This window comes from Enhydra lutris, unplaced genomic scaffold (genome assembly GCF_002288905.1).
Source record: "Enhydra lutris kenyoni isolate GAN:26980312 unplaced genomic scaffold, ASM228890v2 scaffoldscaffold82, whole genome shotgun sequence".
Lineage (NCBI taxonomy): Eukaryota > Metazoa > Chordata > Mammalia > Carnivora > Mustelidae > Enhydra > Enhydra lutris.
The window spans coordinates 570,661-598,200 of NW_019154166.1; the positions used below are offsets into that span (position 1 = coordinate 570,661).

Below are 27,540 nucleotides of genomic sequence, written 5' to 3' on the forward strand. Positions count from 1 at the left end.
CGTGTGTTCACACATACGCACCTATGCACACACACACATACGCACCCCAGTGCACACATGCACTTATACATACAATGCACCCACGTGAAGACGTGCGCTAACACATACATGTGCAAGCGTGCAGTCACATACACACGCACCCATGGGACACGTGCTCACACATACACACACACCCATGCACACGTGAGCTTGGGCTCTTCCCCACCCCCCAAGGCATTCTGGTTATTTTTACTTCTGCAGGTTAGACGTTGTCCAGACAAGGCTGTACCTCTCACGGGATGTCCGTCAGTCCGCGCCCTTTAGACGATGACCCTTTGTTTCTTTTCTCAGAATCTCCAGGGAGGCCTTAAAGTTGTGTCCAAATACTTTCCTGAAGTCTGACCACAGCGGGTTCATTTTAAATGGCCCCTTCGTCATGTGACACAAAAACACCCTTTATTACAAGGCTCAGGAGGCTGTCCACGGGGCAAAGGGCTCGCAGTGGAGGCAGGGACTTGGGCTGCTGACCAGCCATGGGGCCCGCAGTCATAAACTTGCTCCTTGTCCTTGACTTGTAATCCCGGAACGGGTACTCCATCCTAAAGAAATTCTTTAAAATGAGAAAAAAAGGGGGGCCTGGGGGGCTCAGTGGGTTAAGCCTCTACCTTCGACTCAGGTCATGATCTCAGGGTCCTGGGATCCAGCCCCGCTTCCTCCAGTCTCTCTCTGTCTGCCTCTCTGCCTGCTTGTGATCTTTGTCTGTCAAGTAATTAAAACAAAACAAAACTTAAAAAAAATGAGAAAACAGCTGAATGCGTGGAGATATTTTAACTCCTATTTCTGTTAGTGGAAACCTGGAACTATCTAAGTGCTTAAGAAGGTTGAGGGCCATTTGTGGGATTTTGGAAAAAGCCGCCATGAAAAATGACAATGTTAGCCTTTGGAAACACGCCTCTGCTTCTTAAGGGAAAAACCAAACAAAACTTATACCTATTATAGTTAAAAGGACAGAGCCTGAGGTCTGCATAGGAAGGGGTATGTGGACCTTGGGGTGCGGGATGCCCTCAGGTGCGGGGTCAAGGTCATGGTGGAGCCAGCAGGTGCATGGCCTTGTCTGATGGCGGCTCCTGTGTGGCGGGGTGTCCGGGGGCCGTGTCTGCAGAGCTCATGCCACCTGCGTTGTCTCTGCCAGAGCCTGACCTTTTGAGACCATATGGGTTTGGTAATGGGGGGCGAGGGGCGGGGGGCCCCACGGCCACTGTGTGAAGCTCTGTAGGTTGCCTTCTGGAGGAGCAGCCCGTGTACTGCTGGGAGGGGGCAGGGTGGGACCGTGGCCTGGGGATGTGGGCAGGGACCGCAGGCATGTGATGAGGTCAGGGGTGTCCAAGAGTGGCTGCCCCGGTCCCCATAGGAGAGTGTGTCTTAGCACTAAGGGTCGTGCAGGGAAGTCGGAAATGGGGCCTCAGACGCACAGCGTGTGGGATGCGCTTTGCTCACAGGCTCTTGCACTCGTCTGTTTTGTTTAAAGAACCAGCTGCAGTTCAGCAGGAGCACGCCCGAGCACGCAGGCACCCTGGCCGTGCGCTACTCCTGCCCGCACGCCATCCGGATCGAGAAGCTGAAGCACTCGTACCGCGAGTCGTACGGCTGTGAGGATGCGGGCTGGCATGGCGGTGGCCACGGGAGTGGCTCGGCCTCGTTCTCCGTCATCTCGGAGGAGCGGCTCAGCTACGCCGTGCACCTGGCCAAGAGGGACGTGAAGCGCAGGCAGCTAGAGGAGCGTGTCGGGCGGTGCCGGCTCGGCGGGGAGCCCCGGCTCTCTCGTCCGCACAAGGTCCCCGAGCCCAGCGTGCAGAGGAAGGAACCGGGGAGCCGGGACATGTGTCCTTGCGGCCACCAGCCGTCCACGGTGGGAACGTCCTGCACGGGTGCCAAGGTGTATCTGTACGCACCTCGTCCGGCCCCGGCCCACCTGGCTGTGCCCCACTCGCCCCCCACCCATGACCCGGGCCTGGAGCCCCGCCCCAAGCTCGGCAGCCACCAGCAGCTGCTGGATGTACAGCGGCTCCAGAGGGAGCTGAGCGCTTGCATCCACAAGATGGAAGAGGTCACGAAGAAAGGTGAGAGCAGCTGGACTCTGCGGGTACGGGATGGCCCAGCACGCTCGTCTGGGTTAGTCCACCCCCTCCCTGTGGCGAGCAGGGCCCAGAAGGCAGGTGGCCCAAGGGTCTGACCGGAGTCTGTCCTCCTGGGAGTTGGCCTTGCCCTGGTCCCCGTCAGGCAGAGGTGCCTGACACCGCCCTGTCCTGCAGGCTGCCGCATCGGCTGGTGACGCCTCGCGGTCGGGCACCTGCTGTCAACCTCGGGTCCGATGGCTCCCAAACGCAGACCCTCCTGCCGTGTTCTGCTCTGGAGAATTATCTTTAGCTTGTCCAGAAACGAGCATCATGTGTGCATGCTTCGATAAAGCCGTTTGCACGGTGGCAGTGTTTGGATGGACCTGGGACGGGGACCGAGGGCATGGGGGCACGTCTGAGCTCTAAGCACAAGGGCGGTGCGTGGTTCTCAACACCGTTCCCCACAGTTGCTCAGTGCGCTCTGCCCCATGTTTCCCCATCTCCTGGTGGCGGGTTTGGGTTAGGCTGGTGGTTCGGAGAGAGGAGCCCAGCTTCCCAGCTGCAAGGAGCGGGGGGCTGAGCAGCCCTGGGGACCACGACTAGGACCCCCTGGGTCTGTGGGGACCTTCTGCAGACACATGCAGGTGCCACGGGGAGTTTATGCTGCCTTCCCGAGATAGCTGTGGCCCAACAGCACGACCGCAGAACGCAGGCAAGGGTATGGCGGCACGGGGCAGACTGGACTTGTGTCTGCGCTTCCGAGCGGCCGGCTGAGGGGACGAGGGGGTTGCTGCAGAGTTCACAAGGTCTGAAACAGCACAGCTGGCTGAGAAAGAGCTTTGTCCCCTGTCTTCCTGGTGAGTGTGTCGTGCAATGTCATGGTGGTGGCAGGAGTGTCACGGCTCGTGTCTGATGCTGTTCCTTGGTGTGGGCCGCCGGGTCACCCCGTGGCCTCCTGTGCTGGAAGCTGTGCTGTCCGGGGACGGAGCCACGGGGACCCCCACTCTGATGACGTGGCCTGACCCGGGACCTTTCCAGAGAGCTCCTCAAACTCTCTGGGGCAGGACCGGCTTGGGTGATTTCTCGTTTATCTATTTTGTCTTTCAAGACTTTATTTTAGAGAGGGCGCGTGTGCACATGTGAGGGCAGAGAAGGGGCAGAGGGAGAGAGAATGGCAAGCAGACTCCTGGCTGAGCACGGGGCTCGGTCCCGGGACTGTGAAGAGCTTGACTGTAGCCAGAATCAGGAATCGGAGGTGAAACCAGCCCATCCGCCCAGGCACCCCCCATTTGCTTATTTTTTAGTTTAAAATTTCAGTTTGTCCCAAACCCATACGTTCTGACCTGTAGCGGGAAGTGTCACCACAGTGGCAAGTAGCTGTAAACCCGTCGTGCACACTGTACATTTCTGCGCTTAGCTGTCGTGGGCTGGGCACAGTTTGCCGCGGCCCCTCTGCGGACCACCCTCCGGGGACCCCGACGTGCCCAGGGGTGCTCCCCGGGGGTGGCTCCGTGGACCAGCTGTCTGAGAACTGCCTGCAAGGCGGCAGCTCGGAGCCCCGTCAGAGCTCCGTGACATTCGTGCGCATGTGCGGTGCCCGCATCTCTCCACGGTGCGTGGCTGACGTGAGACGCAGGTCTGGCTTGTCGCTCCATGACCCGGTGTCTGTACCCACAACTCCTGATCTCAGTGTGTTGCTTTTTTCAAAAAAGATTATTTCATCATTTGGCTTCTTTTTTTTTTTTTTTCTTTCTTTTTTACCCCCATAATTTGTCTTCTTAATGAATAAATGTTAAATATTTGTATTTATAAAATACACTTGCACTAATAAAACACGGCTTTTCCTGACTTGTATCCTGGAATTTTGCATCAGACCCTTTTCGGGATAAATGTATTGGAAAACCACTGCCTCAGCGACGGGAGCCTGCGCAGCTGAGTCCCCCAGAAACGGCTTCTCCGAGTGCGTGTTCTGCGAACCACATGTGAGGGTCTCCCTGACAGACACGCAGGGCTTCGGACGTTTGAGCAATCTTAACGCATTAGGAAAGGATTTCTCTGTCGGATTCAGAATAAGAAAGTGCTGGAGAAATCTTGCTGAACAGTAAATAGGGCAGTAAAGGGTTTCTGAAAAAAATAGAAAGCATCACCGGTTTGGGCTCAGTAGAAAGAACTTCAGAGTGGTGGGCGGCGCTTGGCAGTGGCTGAGGCTGTCCCCTGGGGGTCTGGTTCCTGGACCAGAGTGGTGGGAGCTCAGCTGGAGGTCCTCGCGTCTTCCCACCGAGTCCGCTCTGGCCCGTTCCTTTCTCCCTTCTTGGCTGGTGGAGAATTTGTGGTGGGGGCCCCATTTTTTTTTTTTTTTTAAATAGCACTAGAGCTCTTCAACTTCATGATGTCTCGGAATAATGGACATTTTTGTGCATTTCCGTATGTAGCGTGTAATCCACTTTTGGGGAAACGCTGTTTTCAGACAGGATACAAGTGGCTTTGGACCCCGATGAGGAGCGGCGCGCCCGCGTCAGGAGGCAGGAGCAGGCCGTGAGCTCGGCCCGGATGCTGTATGTCCTGCAGCAGCAGGTATGGGGAGCGGGGGAGTGGCTGCTGGCCTGGGGGGCCCCGTCGCAGTGGCACAAGCACAGTGTCCCGTGTGACTTCTGCTGCACTGTGGACACTCAGTTTCCTGAATGTGTGGCCCCGCGGTCCCTCTTCTGTCGTCTGCCGTCACGTGCATCTGTGTACGGCAGGTACGGGGTGACATCCTTCAAGGTGGTTTTTGGTTTCTTGGGGTCATAGGTTCTTGCGAACCTGTGTGAGTCCTCCGGAAAGTGGTGCTGGTACAGCACCTGTTTCTGGGCAGAGTCTGGTGGACAGTGGCTCGGGGACCCTGAAGCCCCCAGGCCCGGCTGGCTCCCGGGGTTAGAGGGACGGGGCCTCGTCACTTGCACACTTGCCTCCTGTCCGTGCGGGGCCGGACGCCGAGTACTGTGGGTCACGTGGCTGTCTCCTCTCCTGCCGATGGCGGAGGCGTGCCGAGGGTCTCGTTTCGTGGCTCGTGAACAGACACGTTGCTTACGTTGCGATGCTTCTACAAGTCTGTGCTGACTGTGGTGCCTTCCTCACGAACTCACCTTTGACTCCTTTCCTGTCACTTAAGTCACACGTTGGCTTTATTGCTTGAACTGAAAGCCGAATGTTTTCATTTGAAGGAAATTACCTGAGTTAGACTTTATTCCGTATTGTCCTAGGCTTGTCCACACGGCTGCCCCTGCAATCGTTCCAGAACACGCACCTGACCCTGTCAGGGCTCTCTGGACACAGTGCAGCCTGCACCCCAGCGTGGCCTCCCCCCTTCCCAGCGCCGCCCGTACCTTCACTCCCTCCTGGGATGTTCCCGTGACACTGGGACCAAGGATGGGAGGGGAACACCGTGCTTCGTTCACTGTCTCGAACTGGAAGCCGGGGACTGTGTTTCGGGTCACGAGTGGAGGGCCTTGTCTCATTCCAAGTGACTTGAATTAAATAGTGGTTATATTTGAGCAAGACAGGTCTGCGGACAGGTCTGAGGCCTTCACTTTCCCCCTTTACGGAACAGGTGAAGGAGATCCAGGAAGAGTTGGATAAATTGAGCCCACGTGAGACCAGACACACGAAGAAGGTGCTGGCGCAGTTCTGCCACCATGAGTACTGCTTGTCGATAAGTTGCATTTCCAGCGTCTGGGGGGGGGACTGTGCGCGTGGCTTCTCCACAGTAATGGGTGCGCGGCTCTTACAGAGACGTGTCTAGGGGGGCACAAGCCACGTACATATCCTGCATTTGGGGTGGCCCTCCAGGGCGCAGACTCTGAAAATAGATTCTGTTGCTGCTGGTGTCAGAGTAGGGGGTGCTGGGGCACTTGTTTGGGGGAGCTACTGCCTTCCACTGGGGTCATGGTCCCAGGGTCCTGGGATCGAGTCCCACATCGGGCTCCCTGCTCAGCAGGGAGTCTGCCTCTCCCTCTGCCCCTCCCCCAGCTTATGCTCGCTCTCTCTGTGTCTGTCAAATAAATAATAAAAATCTTAAAAAAAAAAAAAAAAGAAATGATAGAAAGGTAAAAGTTCTTTGTCAGAGAAAATCTCTCAACTTTGTGATCGCCTTACCGTGAACCAGTGTCAGGGTATGAGGTCGTCTGTAAAGAAGCCAGGCCACAAGAGCTGGTGCGGGTGGGACCGCCACGGAGAAGTTGTGAGGCCTCAACCCGCTCCCCCCTGTCCTTCCTCACCAGTCATGGGCCATGTCGCGGCTGGCGGCTGCCCACCGAGGAGCCATCCGGGCCTTACAGGTGTTGGTGACGCAGCTTACGGACCGCGGGGAGCACCCGGTCCCTGCGCGCTGCCGGGAGCTGGGCTGCCTCATCCGCCAGCTCTCACTCTGCTCCGCCAAGCTGCACGCCGACCCCTCCGTCCCTGACGTGGTTGCGGACATCCTGCGACAGATTGAGGTACAGAGTGGGCTCCGGGTTTTGCTCAGAGTGCTGTGTCTGAACAGGGAGGCCATGCGTGCCGTGGCCTGGACTGGCTGGGATTGAAGGGAAGACAGGACGAAGCTGCCACCTGGGGAACTCCAGCTTCGCAGAGGACGCAGGGCGTCCCTTGTTTTCATGTCCTCACTTTCAGAGTCGGGTCTGTAACATCATAGCTCACTCGTTTGAGAACGGGCGGCTTGGGTGTAGCACCCACGTCGGCTCTTACCCAGGTCCGCTGACTCAGCAGAACGTTCCGACCTCTGACCGTGCTGCTTGAGAAAGAGCCTGTTAGCACAGAAAAGGAGAGCAGTAAAGCACTCTCGCTTAGTGCTTGCATGGGAGTGCCAGAGTGTGGTCCCGGCGGGCTTCTGGGAAGAAGAGGTGCTTGAAGTCCTGAGGCAGCACAGCCTCCAGTCTGGTGTGATGGCTGGAGATGTCTGGCCGTCCCTCGGCAGGTACTAGTCAGGACAGAGCCAGCAAGAACAGGGTGCCCTCATCTGTGCCGTCCTGGCCCTGCTTCTGTGCCAGCAGCCGCGTAGGCTTTCTTACCGGCGCGCCACCACCACTTTCCTCGCACGCTGTCCCCGCGACTCTGTCTCCGGAGTTAGCTCCACCCCCATCCGTCCACGGACGGAAGGCAACCTTCGTGTTGGTGAGACACGGGAGGACAGGTGTGCCAGAGGGAGCCTTCTGGGTGTTGACTAGCCCTCGGCGGCCCCCATGGCCCCTCTGCCTTGACCATTGCTGGCGCAGTGTGTCGGGGGCAGGTGCAGGACGCACCAGGGCCTGGAGGACACAGCCCAGGAACGTCATCGGGCACAGACCCCCCCACAACAGTGTGGCGGGGCACCTGGTGCTCTGGGCACTTGCCTGTCATAGACAGTGTGGGCACATCCTCACGGTCCTGGAAAGATCTCAAGGGCTTATCGAGCCTTTCCCCAGAGTCCGAGCAGGAGCACCTGAAGGTGATGTTTCTTATACGTGTCTTTCTGTCAGTAATTCGAGGAACTCAGTCCCGTTGACGGGCTGCAGCTGCCAGGGCTTGCTGTCCTTATGCCTCCTCGTCCCCAGAGTGAGTGTCGGTTTGCACGGACCCGCTGGAAGCCAGGCCCTCGCTGCCACTGATGAGCGAGGGCTGTGTCCTGTGGGAACGGGCTGGGCGGGGCCGGGCGGCCAAGGCCCTGGGCATGCTGCGTGGTTTATGAAAATGTATGTTACACACGGTTCCTTTGCCCACTGAAAGGCCATTTGAGTGAGTGGGATTTTGATTGAGAATTAAGACATCTAAAAAGCCCGCAGGCAGAGCTCTGCGGACCATGGTTAGTTTCTGACACTAGGATGCCGAGCCTTCAGACGCCCCGTTCTTGAGCTTTGTGCTGTTGGTTTCCGCGAACTAGACGTGTAAATAACGTGCACATTTCTTTTATTAATGATGTGATGTCCTCAGTAATGGCGTTTCCCAGCTAAACGACAGCCGTTGGCCACTAGACAAGGCCGTGCTAGCGACGCGTGTCTCCGGGGGCCCGATTTTCGGGTTTGTGATCAGCAGTCAGGCTTCAGTGAGGTAATCTAAGACGGTAACGGACTATCTCATTGTAGGCTTTGGAATCCCTCCTGGAAAAGAAACTGTCACCGAAAAAGAAGAAAAGTTTCACGGAAATTCAGAGCAGGTTTCCTGTTGGTGGCCACGGGGCCTTAGAGAGATGGCAGGGTCCTTCGCTCAAGAGCGAGAGGAGACCCCTCGTAGCGAAGGAGATGTTTCCTGAGGAAGCAAGGTGGCCTTCGGGGGCGAAGACGCTCCCGGCTGGTATGTGTCCTGAGACGTTCACAATGTGGTGTCTGGTTCCTCGAGGCCGTCTGGCTGACACAGACGCTGCGTGGGGGCGAGGTCAGGATTAAAACCTGCTCCATAGCAGGTGCACTCGAACCCAGAGAAGCAAGAAGCAAGGGTGGGAGGCTGGAGGGTCCCCCTGCAGAGGAAATGTCCCTCCATAGAGGAGAAGTCCCCCCCCATAGAGGAAGGCTCCCCCTAGAGGGAGGGTCCCCCTGTAGAAGAAGGTCTCCCGTAGAGGAGGGTCTCTATAGAGGAGGGTGGGAATGTCAGGTTCCCACACCGTCGTGCTCAGGTCCCCTAAAGGAGATTCCTGAAGAGCTGGAAGTGAGAATCCTGCTTTTTAAACGCATGTTTGTTTAGATTTTAACAATAGGCACATGCACACACAGACACCCGCGCGACGGATGTGTGTGTGTTTAGTGCAGATAATGACTCGTCCCCAGAGCCGGAGTGCTGGCCTTGAACCTGGGCCTACAGGGATGTTTTGGGGAATAGTGAGCAACAGAGTAGGTTTCCCACATCCTTACCAAGTACCTTATGTCGTGAAACTGTGAGACTTTTCCAGTGTCTGGATGGAAATAGTCCCTTCCTGTTGGTCCTGTCCTATCCTGTCTCCGGGGAGAAAGGTCATCGGTGGTGCTCCCAGACGTGTGCTCCCTCCTCTGGGCGCCCTCCACCCTCCGGGGGCTGGCGTCGTGCTCGCGGGCGTGGAGACTTTCTTCCTGAGCTCTGGGCCTCCTCTGTGGGTTTACATGGGTGGTGGCGGGTCTCTCTCTCAGTCACTTGCTTTTCGCTTGGTTTGCGACCCCTCTCCTGGTACGGGGAGACCTGCACCTGGTGCATGGAGCCCGCGTTCTCACGTGTTTTCCTCTGTCGGGAGGCTCTTCCTCCTTGTTCTTCACAGTCGGCTGACGGCGACGATGTGTCTTCAGAACAGAAGGTGCTTGTCAGGTTCCGGGGCAGAGGCTGTGGGGCTGGTGACGGCCCCCTGAGCTCACGGGCTGGCCTGGGGGGACGACATCATCCTGCCCTTTGTCCACTCCCGCAGGTGAAGGGCACAGTCGTTGGCCAAAGAGAATTCCTGACGTAGTAGGAATTCCTGGATTCCTTGTTAGGTTCGTTTCCAGTTTTCTCATTTTATGGTTTTTATTCCTGCTGTGAACGGGATTGTCTTTTCACTGCATGTTGAAATGGGTTCTAGCTCCTTGCGGCAGAGCCCTGGGATGCTTCCCAGACAGCCGGGCGGCGACCACACTGAGTCTCGTTGGTTCTGAGGGATGCAGTGGGACTTTCCTGAAATCAGGATGCAGTCTTAGGTTGATGATACCTTACAAGGAATTGGTCATGTTTTAAAATATGCTGTTGGTGCATAAAATAAGGGCATGTCTTATACTCGATGTTTTAGACTTGATGAATTACTGAGATTGTTAGTTAATTCTTCCGTGTTTTTCTGGATACACAAGATCACAGACAAATAAGTAAAGTTCTGCTTCTCTCTTTGCGATTTTTATACCGTTTCGTTCTTCTCTTTCTCCTTTACTGGACAGAATTTAGTTCAGAATAACACTGGGTGGCAGCTGCAGTGGGGACACTGCCGCCTCGGGTTTCGTGGGGTCTGTTTCCATGCCATGCTTGCTGTCAGGGTCGCACACGTCCGCGTGCAAAGTGGGGGAAATAATCTTCTGTTTCTTCTTCCAGCTTTGTGAAGAGATTTTCTTTTCCTCTACTTTTTCCTTTTTTTGAGTTAAACCGATAGAAGTATACGTTGATAGTGTTTTAAAGTAGTTCCAAGATTTTAATACTGAATTTTTTAATGGGCCATTGGTGTCGGTGTGGATGAACCCAGTGAACTTATTTTCCTGTTTCAATTGAAGTAGAACGTAGAGTTGGACGAGTGCACAAAATGTGGGTGTGCAACTGCGTGTGCTGTCAGAAAACAAACATCTGTGGAGCCGCTACCTACGTCAAGGAATCGAACATTCCAAGCACTGAGAAGTTCCCTCCAGTCTCCACGCCTCGTCTCCTCCCCAAAATGCACTGTTCTTCCGATTTTTTGCTGGACTTTGGTTTCTGTCGGATCTGGAACTTCGTGAGCTTTTTAGGAATGGAGGTGCATGATCGGTATTTTCGCGGGACGGGCCTCTCTCCGCTCGCATTTTGTGGGGGTCGCATTTGTGTGGCTGTGATCTGCTGGTGCTTGCGGCTGCGTCCCACCGTAGGAGCGTAGCACGGCTCCGTGGTCCTCACCGTCGGGGCTTCCCAGGTCTGGATGATCCGAGAAGGCTCTTCTCCTGTGTGTTTCGGTGTGTGTGCATGTGTGTTTGTGTTGGGTGTGTTCCCAGGCATCACGGTCGGGGCGCCGCGGCTGGTTCCACCGTAATAGCAAAGATTCTTTTCAAAGTGGTTTTACCGGTTTTACGCTGACCAGCAGCGTGTGGGAGCCGCTGCCACCCATCCTTGCCCACACTTGTCAGTTTTTGTAAGTGTAGCCCCTGCTTGGTGTGTAGACTGTCATTCTGGTTTTGTGTTCAAAGATTGATTGACTTGAGAGAGCGGGAGGCGGCAGGGGGCGGACCCTGCTGAGTACGGAGCCCGACACAGGGTTTGACCCCAGGACCCTGAGGTCAGACCTGAGCTGAAATCAGGAGTGCGACGCTTAACCCACTGAGCTGCCCAGGCGCCCCTCGTTCCGGCTCGGATTTACATTTTCTGTGTGCGTGACAGTGTGAGTGTTTTCTTGTGTTTATGCCCTGTTTGCACGCCTCCTGCTGGGCGGTGCCGGTTCAGGTTCCTTGCCGCCCTCCCTCCCTCTTTCACGTTCTCCTTCTCTTCCTTCCTTTCCTTTTTTTTTTTTTTTGGTTCCCAGAATTGGATTTATAGAAGTTCTTTGTAGGACTGCTCTGCGTGTGGGCCCTGCCTCAGTTTTCTGTGCTGTAAACACACACTGGGACGATACTGCAGCTTCTGCCACGGCAGCGGTGCGGGGACAGACAGAATTGGTCATTCGCCGGGGTCCGATGGTGCACTGTTTTCCTGTACGTCTTTTGGCCTTTGTTTTTATGTCCCATCGAAGCTTTTTCTTACCCCAGAATTAAGACCTTTTCCTGCGTTATTTTCTTGAGAAGTTTCATTTGAAAAGGTCATTCCTTCCTCAGAGCGGCAAAGAATACCACTCGTGTCGTAAATTCAGTGTCCACATGTGTGTGGGTCCGTTTCTGGGCCCTGTGTTCTCCGCCGTGGACCTCGCTGCTGGTCCCTTCGCTCATGCGCAGCGCCTCCATTCTGACTCTTGACGCTCGGCCGCCTGCTCTTCCGGAATGCCTTTGCTGACCTTGACCCTCAGCATCTGCACGGAAGTTTCAGGATCAGAATATGAGTTCCACCAACAGCCACCCCCGCCACACACACGACAGCCCACGGTGGACTGCAAACAGCCGACAGACAGCCGACAGCCGACAGTGGACAGCAGACAGCCGACAGACAGCGGACAGCGGGTAGCCAACAGCAGATAGTGGACAGTGGACAGCGGACAGTGGACAGCGGACAGCGGACAGCAGACAGCCGACAGTGGACAGCGGGTAGCCAACAGCAGATAGTGGACAGCGGACAGCGGACAGTGGACAGTGGACAGCCAATAGCCGACAGCTGACAGCCAATAGTGTCCTGGGATTCTGACGAGTTAATGCCTCCTGAGGTCCCGATTCACAGACAGGGGCTCGGACTCCGTTGTCCTCAGATCCTCTCGCGCAGCTTTCACTGCATTTACGCTGTGGCATGCCCGTGCGTGGCATCCTGGAAGCCCTCTGACTCCTGACATGCGTGCGGACGTGCAGACATCTGGCTGACCTGCAGATGCTCCTGTTTTCTTACCACTTTGTCAGCAGGTTGTGCTCTGCTGTGTGTGGAATCGTGAACGACCCCGGCTCACTCCAGCCTTTGCTCCTTTCTTGCCTTTTCTCCCGTGCTCTTGTGGCTTCGCACATGATCTGTCGACGGTTCGAGTGTCTTGTGTAGCGTGAGACTCGCGCTCTCCTTGGGCTTCCACTTCGTCTGCTTGGAACCTGAGCCGTGAGACGCTCGGCCTTCGGGGCTGTGACATCGTTCCTGTTGGAACCTCGGGCCAGCCCTTTGGGTGGTGCTCGTGTGAGGTCACGTGGCGCTCACCGAGTCTCACGCCCCTGTCCCAGAGCTCTGGCCTCCGCTGCGAGGCTCGGAGCGTCTCCTGTGAGTAGCTGGCTGTTGCGTGGTTAACTCATTCCGGTGTCCGAGGTGCAGGACGCCCTTGAACGTTCAGCCTTGGCTCCTGAGTCTCCTCTGCCAATGTTTTCTCTTCCTGTGCTGGACTCTCCTGTGCTCATCAGCAGCTTCTCGGGTCACTCTTTCCTCTGCTGGGTTGGAGCTTGCGTGTCGCCATGCACCTGACCTGTGTCCCAGTCTGCCGCCGATGCTGTGCACTGCCCTGGCGTGGATGTCTCCGAACTCGCCGGAGAGCGGTTAGACGTGCACGTCACGCAGTGTGGTTCTCCCTCCCCCTCATGGCTACGCGGTAGAACGCAGCCCCAGGTCGCTGCACCTCTCCCTCCCACGCCCACGAGACAGGCTCCGGGAGGCAGTGTGTCCGAGGTGGGGAAGGCTCCTGGCCAGCTGCGCGGTATGCTGCGGTCCGGGTGCTTGGGGGCGACAAGGACAGCTTCCCGGGCCTGTGCAGACGCGTCTCCTAGCTGGGTTAGAAGAGCACAGGTGCCCGCAGCCGAGGTGGGGAAGTGAGCGCCTGCTTCGGGGGCAGCGGGCGGAGAGCTGCGGCTTGCAGCTCCTGTGGAACCAACGTGCAGAGCGGGAGTGCGGACGCACGTCGTGACCCCGGGCGGAGGACGTCGTCTCTCAGCCTTCATTTTTCCGTCTGTGAAGCGAGGACACTAGTCCTTATCCTGCGGGACAGACCCGGGTGTAAGTGGCACATCAGATAATCCCAAAGCGCCCTAAACGTGGCAGGTGTTTTTAGTTCCTCGCCACAATCTCAAGCTACCGCGGGAGGGGCAAGTTGTGATAGGCAGATGGTAGCTGAGGAAATAGGTCTTTGGTAGCCATTAAAAATGAATTATTTTTTTAAAAAGATTTTATTTATTTATGTGACAGAGAGATCACAAGTTGGCAGAGAGGCAGGCAGAGGGAGAGGGGGAAGCAGGCTCCCCGCTGAGCAGGGAGCCCGATGCTGGGCTCGATCCCAGGACCCTGAGACCATGACCTGAGCCAAAGGCAGAGGCTTAACCCACTGAGACACCCAGGTGCCCCTAAAAATGAGTTTTGTCCATTTCTAAAATAGTACAGTGATCAGGTCGTGGAGGAGTGAGCAGGCCTGCGTTGCCAGGGAAATGGGTTTCTGTGGAGCCGTTCCCCTGTCCCTGAATGGAAGGGACAGACCCAATCTTGGACCCTAAGTCAGAGGGTGCAGCCCTGCACATGTTTCATTTTGTCCCCATGGGCTGGCCGCTGGCCCCTGTGCTGGGCGCAGCCTTGGGGTCAGGGGGCGGGGGAAGCCTTGGGGGTCCGTCCCCTCCCGGGGAAGAAGGCTGTGCTTCTCAGGCACTGTCAGGCGGGCCTGGGGTTGTGTGAAGCACTTCGGGCGAGCCTTTTGGGACCCACTGAGAGGCCTGCTGGGACGCCAGCTGAATTTGCGCTCGAAATGACGGGCTACCGAGGGGAGGGCTCGCACCTCCACAGAAACGACTTACTCGGATCTTCTCTCCTGTCTCTAGAATAACTGTGAACGCATCTTTGTTAGTTTTCTTCCTGAGTGCCTGAGAGTCCTTGCTGCTGACACCGACGGGATGTTTCCCTTATATCCTCTCTGGTCATCTTGATACGTGGGAAAGATACGGATTTTCGTGTATTTTTTTCTTATCCAGAAACCCTCTTCCTCATTTAATTCTGTATAGATCCCCTTGGATTTTCTATATGGAAAACATCTCCTCTCCAATCAAAGACCGTTTTATTTCTTTTCCCGCTGCAAATTGAATGGCGTGGATGGATGGAGGTTTTAAGAAACCACAGTTTGAATATTTACATCGTAGAAAAAACACATTTGGTACCAGGCGGGGTGACCGCAGACGAAGAGGGGGCGGGTCAGGAGGCGCTGTTCGCACAGTCATGGGATAGCGCACGTCTGACCCAGCTGGTAGGGGTGGTCAGGGCTGGGGTCCGAGGGACGGCGAAGGGGCACGCGTGGGAGGGGAGCCTGGGTGTCAGCCGTGGCATGCGGGTCTCTGCCTGTGGGTCCCTGTGGGAGTCACAGGGCGGGGAGGGACTTTGGCAGTAAAACACGTCTCTGCTGGCACGCTCGGCCAGGTGTCTGCAGCTTGTCTGTCCTTCTGAAATGTCCTACAGATCACTGTCCCACTGGGGCAGCACCTGCTGCGACCTGCGGGCTGGATGTGATGGGTGCAGAGATCCTTCCGGAAGAAGCCCCGTCCGCTCCAGACCACAGCGCCAGCTTCTCGGGGGATCCACTGGCCCTGGCGAGAGCTGGAGCGGCGGCGGGGAGGCCCACGACCAGGAGTGCGGCGCTCCAGAAGGGGGAGGCCCGGGCGCCGGCGAGGCCACCTCAGGTACAGAGCGGCCCCTTCTGCGGCCCGTGTCCCTGGTTGTCGGCTGAGCCCACGGTCCACCAGCTGGGCCCACTGTCCGACACTGCTGACTTAGCTCGGCTCCGGGTAGTGTTTGGGTTTGTTTTTTTTTTCCTTAGAGATTTTATTTATTTATTTGACAGAGACGCAGTGAGAGAGGGAACACAAGCAGGGGGAGAGAGAGAGGAGGAAGCAGGCTCCCCGCTGAGCCGGGAGCCCAACGCGGGGCTCGATCCCAGGACCCCGGGATCATGACCTGAGCCGAAGGCAGACGTTTTAACGACTGAGTCTCCCAGGCACTCCTAGTGTTTGACTTTCTAAGGAAAAATAAGAGTTTTTAATACTGCTCCCAGGACCGGGCATCTGTGTTGTCCTGGTTGGAGAGATGCGCGTGGGGTTGACAGCGCAGCCTTCATCGGGCAGGCTGTCCTCGCACTCCGCTGCTTCTGCTTCGGAAGTGCGGGATTGGAGGGGTTTGAGGTCTGCTTCCTGCTGAGGATAAACATCGGTAACTCATCCCTCGGTATGAAAAGGCCTCACAGGGCCGCTGCTGTGGGTTTGGGAGGCAGCTGGCTTGAAGCTGCGTTAGACTCTAAGCTTCTGTTTGTGGTGTGACTGCAGCGGAGAACCTGCTGGAAGACGGCCTCCTGGTCCAAACACCCTCAGTGTGCTTGGCGCTGGTGGGCCTGCATGTTGTCAGGTGGCCCCCGGCATGGCGTGGAGCGCTGGTCACTGGGACTGGGGTCCTGACTTGGCTCTGCCTCATGGGGCGTCATCGGGCAGGTGGGACTGGTCCTGGGCCATGAGCCCATTCAGCCTTCTGGAAGCACGGGAAGAGGTCTGTCCCGGCGCACAGATGAGGCATGACGCGTCTCAACCAAGATCGTCATGCAGCTTCTCTTTTTTCTTTAAGAAGAAACATAAGGATAAGTGTATTTTATGTGTATATTTATGTACACGTAAAAGGGTGGTAAATGCAGGGTGTCCAGCTTCACCCCTCCCCTGACCCCCATCACCTGCGGGGGGTGCGGAGTACAGCGTGTATGTTCAGTATAGGAGCGCTCGGTGTGAGGGACGCTCGGCGTGAGGCACGCCCGCCCCCAGGTTTTGCGTGCTCTCCACGCCGGCTTCTGGTGCAGTGTGGGGACTCCCGAAGCCTTAGGCGAGCTTCCCTGATACCCGTGTGGCTCTCGAGCACGTGCCTGTCTCCTGCAGGGACTGCACAAAGCTGGAAGAGGAGGGCCGACCCGGTCCCAGAGCAGAAGCCGACTGCAGCGCACGACAGTGTCCTCCAGACTGAAAGTCAGCCAGCAGCCTGTGAGGGACAGCAGAGCCCCTTGGGTGCCGCCGAACCCCACGTCCCCGCCAGCATCTCCCAAGTGGTACGTGGTGGGGTGTGTGCTCTGCAGGGCGGGTGCCTGTCGCTTAGGGTTGACGGACAGCAGCGGCCCGAGTTCCACTAAGCACAGAGGTGTCTGCGGCTGAGAAATACAGGAGAATGTTTGTCCAGAAGCCTCTTGGTGCCTTTGTCCTTCCGACGGGGACGGGAGTCTCCTGTGGCCACCGACCCGCTGTGGGCGTGTGGTTCTGTGTGGGGGTCGCAGGTGTGCGCCGACCTGTGTCGCACAGGGGACCTCGTGGCCCAGTGCCAGGAGCTGTGCCTTCCTTGTGCGGAGTGTTCCGTGCTGGCGCGGGGCCTCAGCCCTGACGGTCTTGGGGGCCCTGCAGTCGGTCCTTGCTGGGGGATGAGTATTTAAAGAGAAACCTAATCTCAAGACGAGACTGTGAATCCTAAAACCGTGGGGCTCTTGCCGCCACCGGGCGCAGTGAGGAGGAAGCGGACTTTACCGTCTGTGTCCGCGTTAGCACACGCGGGGACGTGGCCCGGCCCATGGAGCAGGGCCGGCGGGGGCCAAGGGGGGCTGGCAGGTGCCGGGGAGCAGCCCGGCGGGCCGGGCCGAGTGTGTGGTTGTGCCTGCTGGTCAGCGCTCGGAGCTGACGCGGTGGCGACTCGGACGTTGGAGGTCTTGCTTACGCAGCAGGGCTGGGTCCGCCGTCAGGCCTCGTTTCATGACTCCTCCGCTCTGAAGCGTGTGCTTTCCCGCACGGGCTGGAATAAAGACGTGGGTACCGCTGGGGGCTTGTGCGGACCTCCGTGGGTAGACGCCGCTGCGGCCCCGAGGTGGGCGGGGGGGCGTGCCGGGTGCGGGCGGGAGCTGGCGGCCGCGCGGGCCATGCTCCCCCAGTGGTGCTCTCCCGCGTTCGCAGCGCTGCCTGGCTGAAGGTGAAGCTGAGCCCCAAGAGTGCCGCAAAGGAAGCGTGGCCGCGGCAGGACGAGGCTCTGGAGGAGAGTCCGCGGAGGGACGCCGTCGCGCAGGAAGCCGTGAGGTATGTGCAGCTGGTTTTCCACCTCTGGGAAAGGAGGGGCCCCGGCACCCAGGGTCTGGAGCGGACCCCCTCTCCGGTGCGCGCTGTGCCGGTTCCGTCCTGTGCCGGCCACCGTGCTCTGCCGCCCGACGGCCCCATGGGCACAGCGACCCCTTTCCCTCTGTTCCTCGCCGCGGTGGGTGCTTTGTCACTGGCCGCTCGTCTGTGTGCGGTGCAGCGGTGAGCTCTACGGAGACTCCAGAAACGGTTGGAAGAGCGAATCCCAGCCCCCGTTATTTACAGTTGCAGGAGGGGCCGGTTCCGACCGACCTGCGGCGGAGGTGGAGGGTGAGGAATGGCGGGTGGGCGGGGATGGGCTGCTTCTGGTGCAGAGAGACCGGCTCTAGTCGGCGTGAGATGAGAACGTTCTGGAAGGAGTGGTGACGGCGGGGCTCTGCGTTCACCGGCCAAGACCGCTCTTGCCTTGTGGACTATTGTGTCATTGGATGCTAGTCCTGTGTCCGAAACCGGAGGACACAGAGCCCCCGCGCGACAGCCCTCGTTCCTGAGTGTGCGTGGGCGGTTTGGGTGGCTGTCCACGCTCGCTGGGAGTGTGTCCAGAGCCGCCCGTGAGGCGCTCCCACGGCCGAGGCGGGGTCCCCCGTGGAGCCCCGGCCCCGGCCCTGGCGGCGTGCGGGCTGAGGCAGGGTGGTCTGACACCACTTGCTGCCCAGCAGGCTCGCTTGGCTTGATGCCGAAACTTCCAAAACAGTGAAGGAGCTGGAGGAACTGAAAGCCGGGGCCTCGGATGAGACACGGAGGCGGGGGTGAGTGCCCGTGTCCCAGGCGGAGCGCTGCGGCCGCTCCCCACGGGCAGGGGCTGTGTATACCTGGGCAGCCCCCAGCGGGGCGTGGGTGGGGACGGGACGGCTGCTGGGCCTCTGTGCTGTCCCCGAGGTCCGCTCTGCTCGCTGTGGACCCTGGCAGGACAGAGGGACCGGTGGGGCTCAAGGCTGCTGGAATGGGCAGGAAGCTGGCATGGAGGTGGGGGTTTGCGCCTGAGCGGGAGTCGTGAGGGCTTGCCTGCTGCTTCGGTCTGCACACTTGTGCCCCCAGGACCGCCGTGGCCCGGCCGCGCCACGTGGACATGTACCCGTGTGACCGCATGCGTGGTCTTTGCTACCAAGTGTCCCTCCTGGGCAGAGATGCCGAACGTCGTCGGGGGGCTGGGAAAGCTGAGAGGTCGGCCTCGCCTCTGCTTGTCCCCCGCCCCCGGGCGCTCTGCTCTTGGCGGGCGGAGTGGACGTGCGTCTGGTCCCCAGGTGGTGTGCGGGCGCTCTGCTTCAGGGTCGACTCGAGTGGAGGGAGTTAGCGCCCAGCCGGATGCTGGCAGTCGGGGGGGGTCGCTGGCGCTCTGGGGCCGGCCAGGCTGCTTCCTGCCTCTGATCACAGCTCGCCCTGCGGCTGCCCTCACACTGTGTGTGCTGTCAGCCCTCACGACATGCTCGTGCCCTGGCTGGCAGGCTCTGGCCCTTCTCTTTTGTCTGTGGTCGAGGGTTCAAGCTACACCGTGGCAGAGGCGCAGTTGTGGGGCGCGGCCGACTTGGTTTCAGCTCTGTCCGAGTCCCAGGGTCCGGGATCGAGGCTGCGTCGGGCTCCTTGCTCGGGGCGGAGTCTGCCTGAGGTTCTCTCCCTCCCTCTGTCCTTCCCGCCCACTTGCTCATGCGGTCTCTCTCGGACGGACAGAACGGAACAGGTGCACAACCACAGAGCTGTGGGGTTGGAAGGGCCTCACTCGGCCGACCTGCCCATGCGGTCACACACGGCATCTGTGACGGGACAGCCCCGCTGAGGCAGTCCCTTCCTCTGCCACCTAGCCTTCAGGAGCAGCCCTGGGACCCCTACCCGCTGTCCTTCGGCCAGGGAGCAGGACGGCAGCCCACTGGGCCCCATCATCCCTTTGGGCGGTCGTCTGTGAGAAACGCACGCACGCGGCTCAGAGTAGTAGGGACGGGAGGTCCCTGCGACAGCAGCTCTCATGGGCGTGGGCCCCCGCTGACCGTCCATCCTCAGTCCCTCCTGGTTCCTCCTTAGTCACTCCTCCCCCACCGGAGCGAACCACCGTCCCGACTCCTCCGTTCGTCTTCCCATCACCCTTACCCATGAGTCTGCCCCCGACGGCCGTATCCCTGACGGTTTGCTGTGCAGGGCTGAGGTGCTGCCGCTGCGAGGAGCGTGGCCCGGGTAGCGCAGTGTCTGGCTCTGGGCAGACCCACACGTCCGGCCCAGGCCGTTGGTGGGCTGGGTCATGGGCCAGGTTACGGGCCAGGTCACGGGCAAGTCCCGCATACGCGTCAGGGAGGTGTTGTCAGGGTGGGGTTCCGTGTTCAGTGTGGGGCTCCATTCCGTCCCCCGACCTCGCTGACATCTGCCGCTGTCTGCTAATTCTGGCCCCTGGGGTGAGTGTGTGGTGGCGCCCGTGGTTTTGCTGTGTGCCTCCTCGCGTCGGCTGAGGCTCTGTGTTGTGCCGGCTGTGAGGCTCTCCATGTCCGGGCATGAGCTGGTGCAAATGGGCGTGCAGCAGCGGGGGCTTGCCTGTGAGCAAGCTTCCCGATGGGGTCTTGACGAAGAAGCAGTTTCGGGTCCTGACAGAGAGGAGTTTGCCGGCGTTCTGTCGGACGGTCGCGCAGATCGTCTGTGCTCTCCCCCAAGTGCTCTGTCTCTGTTCTGTGTTCTGCTTTTGCGGCCTGCTGTGAGCCGGCGTCCATGCGTGACACCAGATGCGGCTCTGTGCGTCTCTGTCCCCGCGGAGACGTGCCGTTCTAGCGCTGTCTGCTGGGAGGGCTGCTGGGCTGAGCTTTACTCCGGGGTGAGCGGCCACCCTGCTGGTGAGGGAGGCTCAACTGTCGTTAGTCCTTTCCTTGGGGCTGGTCAGAGCGTCTGGACACTCAGCCTCTGGTGGCGTGTCCCAGGAGCGTCCAGCGTGCCTGTGGGTCCAGAGACGCTCCCGAAGGGGCGGCCAGACTTCCCTGCCAGTCGGAGAGGGGCCCCCAGACTCCTGTCTCCCATGTTTAGGCCGCCCCCAGGCCCCCACCTGTCTGCTCCCACCAGCCCTGTGCCATGAAGTCAGCAGGGCCGCGCGCGGCCCCTCCGCTTTCCCCATGACTCATCCGGAGTTGAGCTCGGCTGCTGGACGTGGTTGGTTACCACGCTGTCCTGTTTTCCAGAAGCATTTTGCTTCCCCTCTGTGGGTTTGTGTCTGACTCCGGGATAGCAGGGTTTGGAAAAGGAACAAAATCAGTTTGACTTGTTCGGTCTTCTGTGCTCTTGAGTTGTTGAAAGGCGGCCATTTCTCTTTGGAAATGTACCGAGAACCTCGCGTACCCGTTGAGACGTCAGAAGTGGCCTCAGCGGGTCCCAGACCGGTGGTGCACGGCTGCGGGGCGCTTGCTGGAAAGGCTGCATCCCGGCCGACTGTGGGTCTGCTCTTTAATGAGACCACTGGGACATCGCATGGCTGTCAAGATTAGAGCAGCTCCGTGGTTTTACACTCGTTTCATTTTCCTCTGCCCGGAGTGGTACCTAAATATACAGACTAGGATGTTTTCTTGCCTCGGATCTTAATTTTGGATTTTATTTCCACATAGCGTGTCGGACACCCAGCTAGCAGACAAGGTGGAGAAGGCGGTCCTGGAGCGTTTGAAGCCTCTTCTGGTCACGGCCCAGGTAACACCGTCGCTTGCCCTCGGAAGCGCCAGACTGAAAGGCAGCCCTCCGTGAGGCCTCGCGGCTGCTGGGCCACATTATGCTACGTGGTCCGCCTGCGGCGCTGCCCGGCCCTGCGGCGTCCACGGGTGGGTCTGCAGTGCACGTGAGGGGCCGAGACAGGAAGAGAGAGTGCCACGTCTGAGAAAGGGGAGCTTTCAGTTTAGGGAATGAGCTGAGGCTCCAGGCTCCACTGTTGATGAGATCTGCAGTGGTGTCGGTGCCTCTGCGTCTGCGCGACTCCTGGGCGTGCTCACCTCCGTGGGTGGGACGGTCGGCGCAATTTCCCACGGGCCCAGGCCTGTGCGCAGACTGCCCCTCCCCCTCGAGGAGGAGGTGTCATGCAGTGTCACCGGCAACTGGCATCCTCCCGTGGGCGGTGAGCCGGAAGCGCGGCCGGCAGGGCACGGGTCATGGAAATAGTCTTGTCTGCCTGGATGTGGGGGCCACGGGGAGTGTCGTAATCTCACGTGGAATGAACGGTGTTCTGGGGCCCTGAACAGCCGTTGCAGTCCGTACCTCTAGTGTAAGAAGCGCAGAGTCGTCGCGAGAGTCCCGGGACATCTCAGGGCAGAGTGGAGGGACGGCTGTCCCCGGCCACGCCGGCCGCCTCCTTGTCTCCTTGCTGAGTGAACCGGCACAGAGCTGCCGAGAGGCACGCGGCCACTCTGGCCGTGTCCAAAGTCGGAGGAGGAAAAGGGGCAGAAAGCCAAGAGCAGCACGCGGCCTTTCTGTTCCCGAAGACACGAGCCGGGACCTGCCGCGGAGCCTGACGGAGCCACAGCCAACGCCAGAGATCGCGACAGCTCACGGGCCGGGGATCGCGACGGCTCACGGGTCATGCTTGTCTGTTTGTACAGAGGGTCAGCTCTTCTCAGGAAGCAGATCGTCAGCCGAGGGACCGGCCGTCAGCAGATGTGGCAACCGGCCAGCCCGTGGAGGAGGTGAGTGCGCGGTGGCGTCCTGCCGACACTGCCGTTGTGTCGTGAGGACGTCCCGGGCCGCAGGGGAAGTACACAGGTTCCCGCGAGTGCTGGGGATCCTGCCCCGGGAGAGGGAGGCGACGGTTCCTCTTGGCGTGCTGACGCTAACAGCGAGATCTCAGGAGCCACAGGGTGCTGTCCATGGCGCTGTCCTCTCCTGAGGACAGGATGTGGCTGTGGCATGTGGCCCTGAGTGCCGGCGGCCTGCTGCCCCAAAGCAGCCATCGTCTCGTCCTGCCACGCAGCCTGGCTTTGCTCGCAACGGGCCTGACGTCCTCTGTGCTGAGGGTCCCATGCTCACTGCTCGGCAGGCTCGCTCACTGAGTGCCGGACGGCGCCCGGGACCAGGCAGGGAGGGGTCAGTATGATTTGGGGAGCACGAGAGCATGTGCTGTGGCCGGGTGCCCTTGCATGTCCCCCTTGCATGTCCCCCCAGAGGACCTGTGTCTGGCCCATGCGGGAGCATAGTTGTCCGGCGGGGGCTTGGGCTGTGGGGGTGGGGGTGGGCCTCCGCCAGGCTGGAAAGCAGCCGTGGCTCTCTGCGCCCGGATATGGGGCTGAGCCAGTGTGTAGGCCCAGGCTTAGGGGAAGTGGGACCAAGCCTAGCGGCGGTGACATGGGGTCAGGAGGAGTGTGGATTGCGAGGGCATGTCCCACGCTGCTGCTCGGGTGGTGCCTGGCTGCCTCCTGAGAGCCTAGTGGGTGTGGCTCCCACCTCACTGTCCCAGCCTCTTGTGACGAGTCGCAGGTTCCACCCCTTCTGAGGCCGGAAGCTGAGAGCGTGACCCGCGCACCCGGTGCAGCCCCCGTGTGCCCTCTGCAGCCTGGTCCCCAAGCGGTCTTTCCTCCTGACCAAGCGTCTCAGCCGGGGTGGCGTCCCCAAGGGACTGGCAGGGCCGTCAGCAGAGCCGTCAGCTGTGGGTTAGAGGGTTACCAGCCTCGCATGTGAGAATTAGACTGTGTCGATCGTGGCACTAGGTGGTCTCGAGGAGAGTTGGTGACAAGGACTGCAGCCCTGTCAGCAGCTAGTGTCCCAGGCTCGACGTGGGCGTCTCTGTGGAGGTCCCCAGGCCCCCAGCCCCCCAGCCCCGGGAGGGTGTGCGTGTGAAGAATCACTGAGGTCAGCCCGGCGACGTGGGGACAGGCGTGTGCTGTGACCCTGTAGGACCGGGGGCCTTCCCTTCCATGCAAACTCTCCAAGTCCCGTCTCGAGAGGAAAGGAGACGTTCGTGTCCCACTCTCGTCACGTTTGCTTACAACACGACATGAGCACCTCAGGGGTCCCTTTCCGAAATGCTCGAGAGTTTTCCGAGTTGAAAGCTGTATGTGCACGTGGCTAAAAATGCAGTCATTCGGCGCAAGTGTGGTGTGGAAGTGAGACCGTCCTGCACAGGAGCGCCGGGGTGTTCGGTACCCGGCTTCTGTCCTTCTGTGTCGATGATCTCTGGTGACCTCTGATCAGCGTGTCGGAGCGTCCTCATCTTTTCTGAGGGCACACAGGCTTCCCGACATCCTGTCGTCCGTAGATGAGAAATGGGACACGTGCAGACACGCGTCTGCATTAACGGACCCGTGTTCCTGGGTTCCTCTGCTCTAGATGTTTCTGTGACTTCGTTGTCTGATTATTTGGCTGATTTTTATTTAACTTAAGGTTGGGTGTTTGTTCCTCTCTCTATTGGCTGCTAACACATATTTTTTCTGATCTGCTAGAGGGTTTTTTGAGTTGCTGCGGGGGGCACTGCTCGGTCACGTCCCCACGCCCGTGCTCACAAGCCCTTCCAGCTCCGAGGCAGGACAGCCCCCGTCTCTCTGCTGAGGGTGAGAGCGAGGCTCGGGCTTGTGGGCACAGTGGGCAGTGCTGGAACCGTGCACCCCATGAATGTCTCCTTCCGGAGCCTGATGCGTCGCTTCCCAGCACACATTCCTCGTAGAACCCCTCAGAGCAGGTCACAGACGCATCCTCGAGTCTGAAAAGCCAGAGCATGCAGACGCTTTGCAGACCGTAGAGAGCTGTGGGGCGTAACGGGCATGGGGTCAGGAGAAGCTGGCGAAGCACTCCCGGATGAAGGGTAGAGAGCCTGGAGTGAGGGCAGAGCATGAGGAGCCCCTGACGTCATGAATAGACGTTCTTCCGAAAGCCTTGGAACCGCGCGAGAACAGACCTGTCATCTGGGCCCGACCCGTGGGCTAGCGGGCTTTTCCTCTGGGTGCGGCACCAGGAGGACGCGTGCTTCGCTGGCTGGTGGCCTCTGTGCTGATGTGGCTGTGGGCTCGCTGGCATGGCAGGGGTGCGACGGAGGGGATGGCCGCCGACCACTTTCAGGTCTTTCATTGCCTCTCCACCCCCCCACCCTCGCTTCACAGGCTACAGCTTTGGACCGCGCACCCCACGGCCTTCACCAGCTGGGGGACTGTTTGGAAAACACTGCCCACGGGCCCTGGGCCACGACCCACTGTGGGGCCTCGGAGTCGGAAACCTCAGCGCCCATGGGGGACGGCAGAGGCAGCCCGGATCTGGAGAGCCTGATGCTGCGGGTGGAGGAAATGGAGGTGAGGTCCGGGGCTGCCCCCCATGCTTCTGCAGCCCGGGCGCTCGTCCCGGCCCCACTGCGGCCAGCATCGGGCCTTGGGAGAGTCACTTGCCCTCCCTAAAAGTCATGGGTGTTTGCAAATGAGAGCAGGTGTGAGACGTCAGCACCCTGCCGGACGCAGCTCAGGACATGGCGTCATCGGTCGGTGTTGGGAGCCCCCTGGGACCAGAGCCAGGGCCTGGACTATCCCCCCCACCCTGGCACGGGTTCCCCGCAGATCACACGGCATCTCTCTTCTTTACTTGCCGTGACGCCACTTTGGGACCTTTCATCCTACGAGCTTACGCCTCCGGCAGCACCCGGCCTGGGGCCTGGAGTGTCCAGAGTGGGGAACTGAGGCCCAGTGAGGGAGCGGAGGGTGTGGCCGCGGTCGCCAGGGTGCGCTGGGGCGCTGGGCCTCCTGGCCCCCATGCCAGCCGGTCCCGTCTAAGGGCCCCATGACTGAGTCTCCGTTTGGATTTGCTGTTAAATAGAAACAGGAAGACCGTCTTTTCTTGGTTTTTAAAAACATAAAATGTGTCATTCGCCCCCATGCTAACACAGTTCCCCTTCCCGGGGTACCTGTCCGGCCTGCAGCGCCCAGAGCGGCTGGCTCTAGCCCCGTGGGGCGATGGAAACGTCAGTTCCGCTGGGGCCCATGGCTCACGTTTGAAGTGGTCAGCGGCCCGTGGGACAGGTCACCCGTCAAGACAGGTTCTCGTGGGCAGTGCTGGTCTCCGTTAGGTCAGATGAACTCCTCGTTGAATTTTAGACTTGGCCTCGTGAACGCCCTCGCTGCCCGTTTCCGGCAGTGCGCTGCATCGCGTCGGTGAGCTGTTCTGGCGCGGAATGAAACTGCTCATTGCTCATATGTTAAACTTGGTTTTTTTATAGAAATACCGGGAGACAGTTTGCCAGAGATACAGTAAAATCGTATATGCTGATCCTCACCTGTGGGGGCAGGAAGGAAAGACGGGTGAGTGTCCCCCCGCCGCGTCCCCCCCACGCTCCCCCACACCGTATGCCGCAAGGTTTCAGACGCACAGGAACGTTGCAGACCTTGGGGACATGCACGTGCCTGCTCGCGCCGCCCGCCCGCACGTCCTCTGTCTGGGTGCGTGCCAGAGCGTGGCAGGCGTGGGCGTGCGTGACCCTGAATGTTGCAGCATGTGTCTGCAGCTAGAGGGTCGCGTTTCTCTGTGGCTCTTTTCCATTTAAGATTAAACTTACATGTGATAAAAAGCACGGATGTTAATTGTGTCCTTAGCTGGGTCGTGGCAAACTGGTACATGGCGGGCTTCTTGCACGTGGACACGCCTCCTGTCGATCCGTCTGCCTGCGGGTCCTGGGCTGTTGGGGACCAGCGCGTGTGAGCACGTTGGTGTGTGGCCTGTGCGGACGCCGGCAGGTCCCAGGACAGGGCCATGCTTCACTTTGGGGGAAACTGCCAGGCCTGCGTGCGGGCGCCCGGCGGTCTGGGACTGCAGCCGTGGTGACGGGCGTGGCCTCGTGTCTCGTCGTGCTTGTGTCATGCCCTCGATGAACAGTGGCGTTTAGAACGTGTCTCTGTGGTCGTCAGCCATGGCGTCTGTCTGCGTGAGGCTTCCTGGTGCTTCGTACGTTTTTGAACATCGTGGAGTCTTTTGTCTGGAATCGTAGGATCCTCTGTGTTCTGAGACAAGTGCTTTGTCAACTGCGTCCGTTGTCCTCCTCACGCCGGCTTTAGTGGCTGCAACTCACCTTCCTCGGACTCAGCCTTTGGAGCGCGTGGCTCGGCGGTTTCCCGTGTGTTTGCGGAGCTGCCGGACCCTGGGACGCATCGTCCCCGCGCACCGGCCCTGCTCTCGCGGCTGCGGTCTCCTCGGACAGACGCGGGCCAGTGTTTCCCAAGCTTGTTCTCAGGTGTAGCTTGTTGTAGGGACGTTTCTGACTTCAAAAAGTCTAACATCCACTTTTTCCCTTTTTTTTTGGATCTAAGAAACCTTTGCCTACCCCCAAGTTCGGAAGGGGGTGTCTTGTTTTCTTCTAGAAGCTTTTCAGGTTTAGCTTTTGTGCGTACGGTTGGGTCCGTCTCGAATGAAAGTTGGCCTGTGACATGAGGTGGAGGTGAGGGTCTGGTTTGGGTTCTCCTCCCGAGGGACAGCCCTGCAGTCCCCAGCCGTCCACGGAGGAGATGCCCGCTTCCCGCTCCCCTGCTGCACATGGACACAGTTGCTGGCTCCTGTCACGGCTGTGGCCGGAAGTGCCGCTCGTCAGTGGCCGCCTCATGGCCGTGGGGAGGCGTCACACACAGGGTGTGAGCGCAGAGCGTCGGTGGGGGGGCGGCCGCTGCTGTTCTAGAATCAGGCTGTGGGGTATGGCCTGGGGGGACGCGTGTGCCGTGCCACATGCCGACGGACGTGAGCCGTCTAGCGTAGCACTCACTTGGGCCTTTCGTGTGTTCTGTGGTTCTCAAGCCCCTGCCCTCTGCTCGTGGCGTGTCACCCCCCAGCCGACACCATGAGGTGCCACAGCCGCGCAGCTGCTCTGGGAGGCTGGGGTCCTCTGGCCCCACCCGTGCGGGACACCTGCCGCCCCCCCACCCCCCGAGCTTGGCTCCTCCCTCCCTCCCTCGCCTGCAAGCTCCTGTGGCCATTGTGCCTGTCGTGCATCAGGGTCGCTGGTGGAGGGATCTCCCCTCCCAGCCAGGCTGCAGAGCTGAGGCCGGAGTCGGTGCCCTGCCGTGTGTGTGCAGCGGGTCGCGGTGTGCAGCCGCCGGAGTCGGTGCCCTGCCGTGTGTGTGCAGCGGGTCGCGGTGTGCAGC

General features: G+C 59.5%; 1 protein-coding gene across 5 annotated transcripts in view; it reads left to right on the forward strand.

Moving 5' to 3' along the window:
• Positions 1 to 27,540, forward strand: part of LOC111161183 (KIAA0753 ortholog) — a 43,113-nt gene that overhangs the window by 7,142 nt on the left and 8,431 nt on the right. For 4 of the 5 annotated variants that reach the window (XM_022524746.1, XM_022524745.1, XM_022524747.1 and 1 more), the window contains 13 exons: positions 1,508 to 2,099; positions 4,564 to 4,670; positions 5,686 to 5,748; positions 6,356 to 6,571; positions 8,195 to 8,402; positions 14,814 to 15,034; positions 16,268 to 16,434; positions 17,321 to 17,440; positions 18,154 to 18,246; positions 21,067 to 21,145; positions 22,045 to 22,128; positions 24,532 to 24,717; positions 25,632 to 25,713. In XM_022524746.1, coding sequence (XP_022380454.1) covers positions 1,508 to 2,099; positions 4,564 to 4,670; positions 5,686 to 5,748; positions 6,356 to 6,571; positions 8,195 to 8,402; positions 14,814 to 15,034; positions 16,268 to 16,434; positions 17,321 to 17,440; positions 18,154 to 18,246; positions 21,067 to 21,145; positions 22,045 to 22,128; positions 24,532 to 24,717; positions 25,632 to 25,713 — 2,218 coding nt within the window. The remainder of the gene's footprint in view (positions 1 to 1,507; positions 2,100 to 4,563; positions 4,671 to 5,685; positions 5,749 to 6,355; positions 6,572 to 8,194; positions 8,403 to 14,813; positions 15,035 to 16,267; positions 16,435 to 17,320; positions 17,441 to 18,153; positions 18,247 to 21,066; positions 21,146 to 22,044; positions 22,129 to 24,531; positions 24,718 to 25,631; positions 25,714 to 27,540) is intronic. The other variant, XM_022524748.1, reaches the window with a different exon arrangement.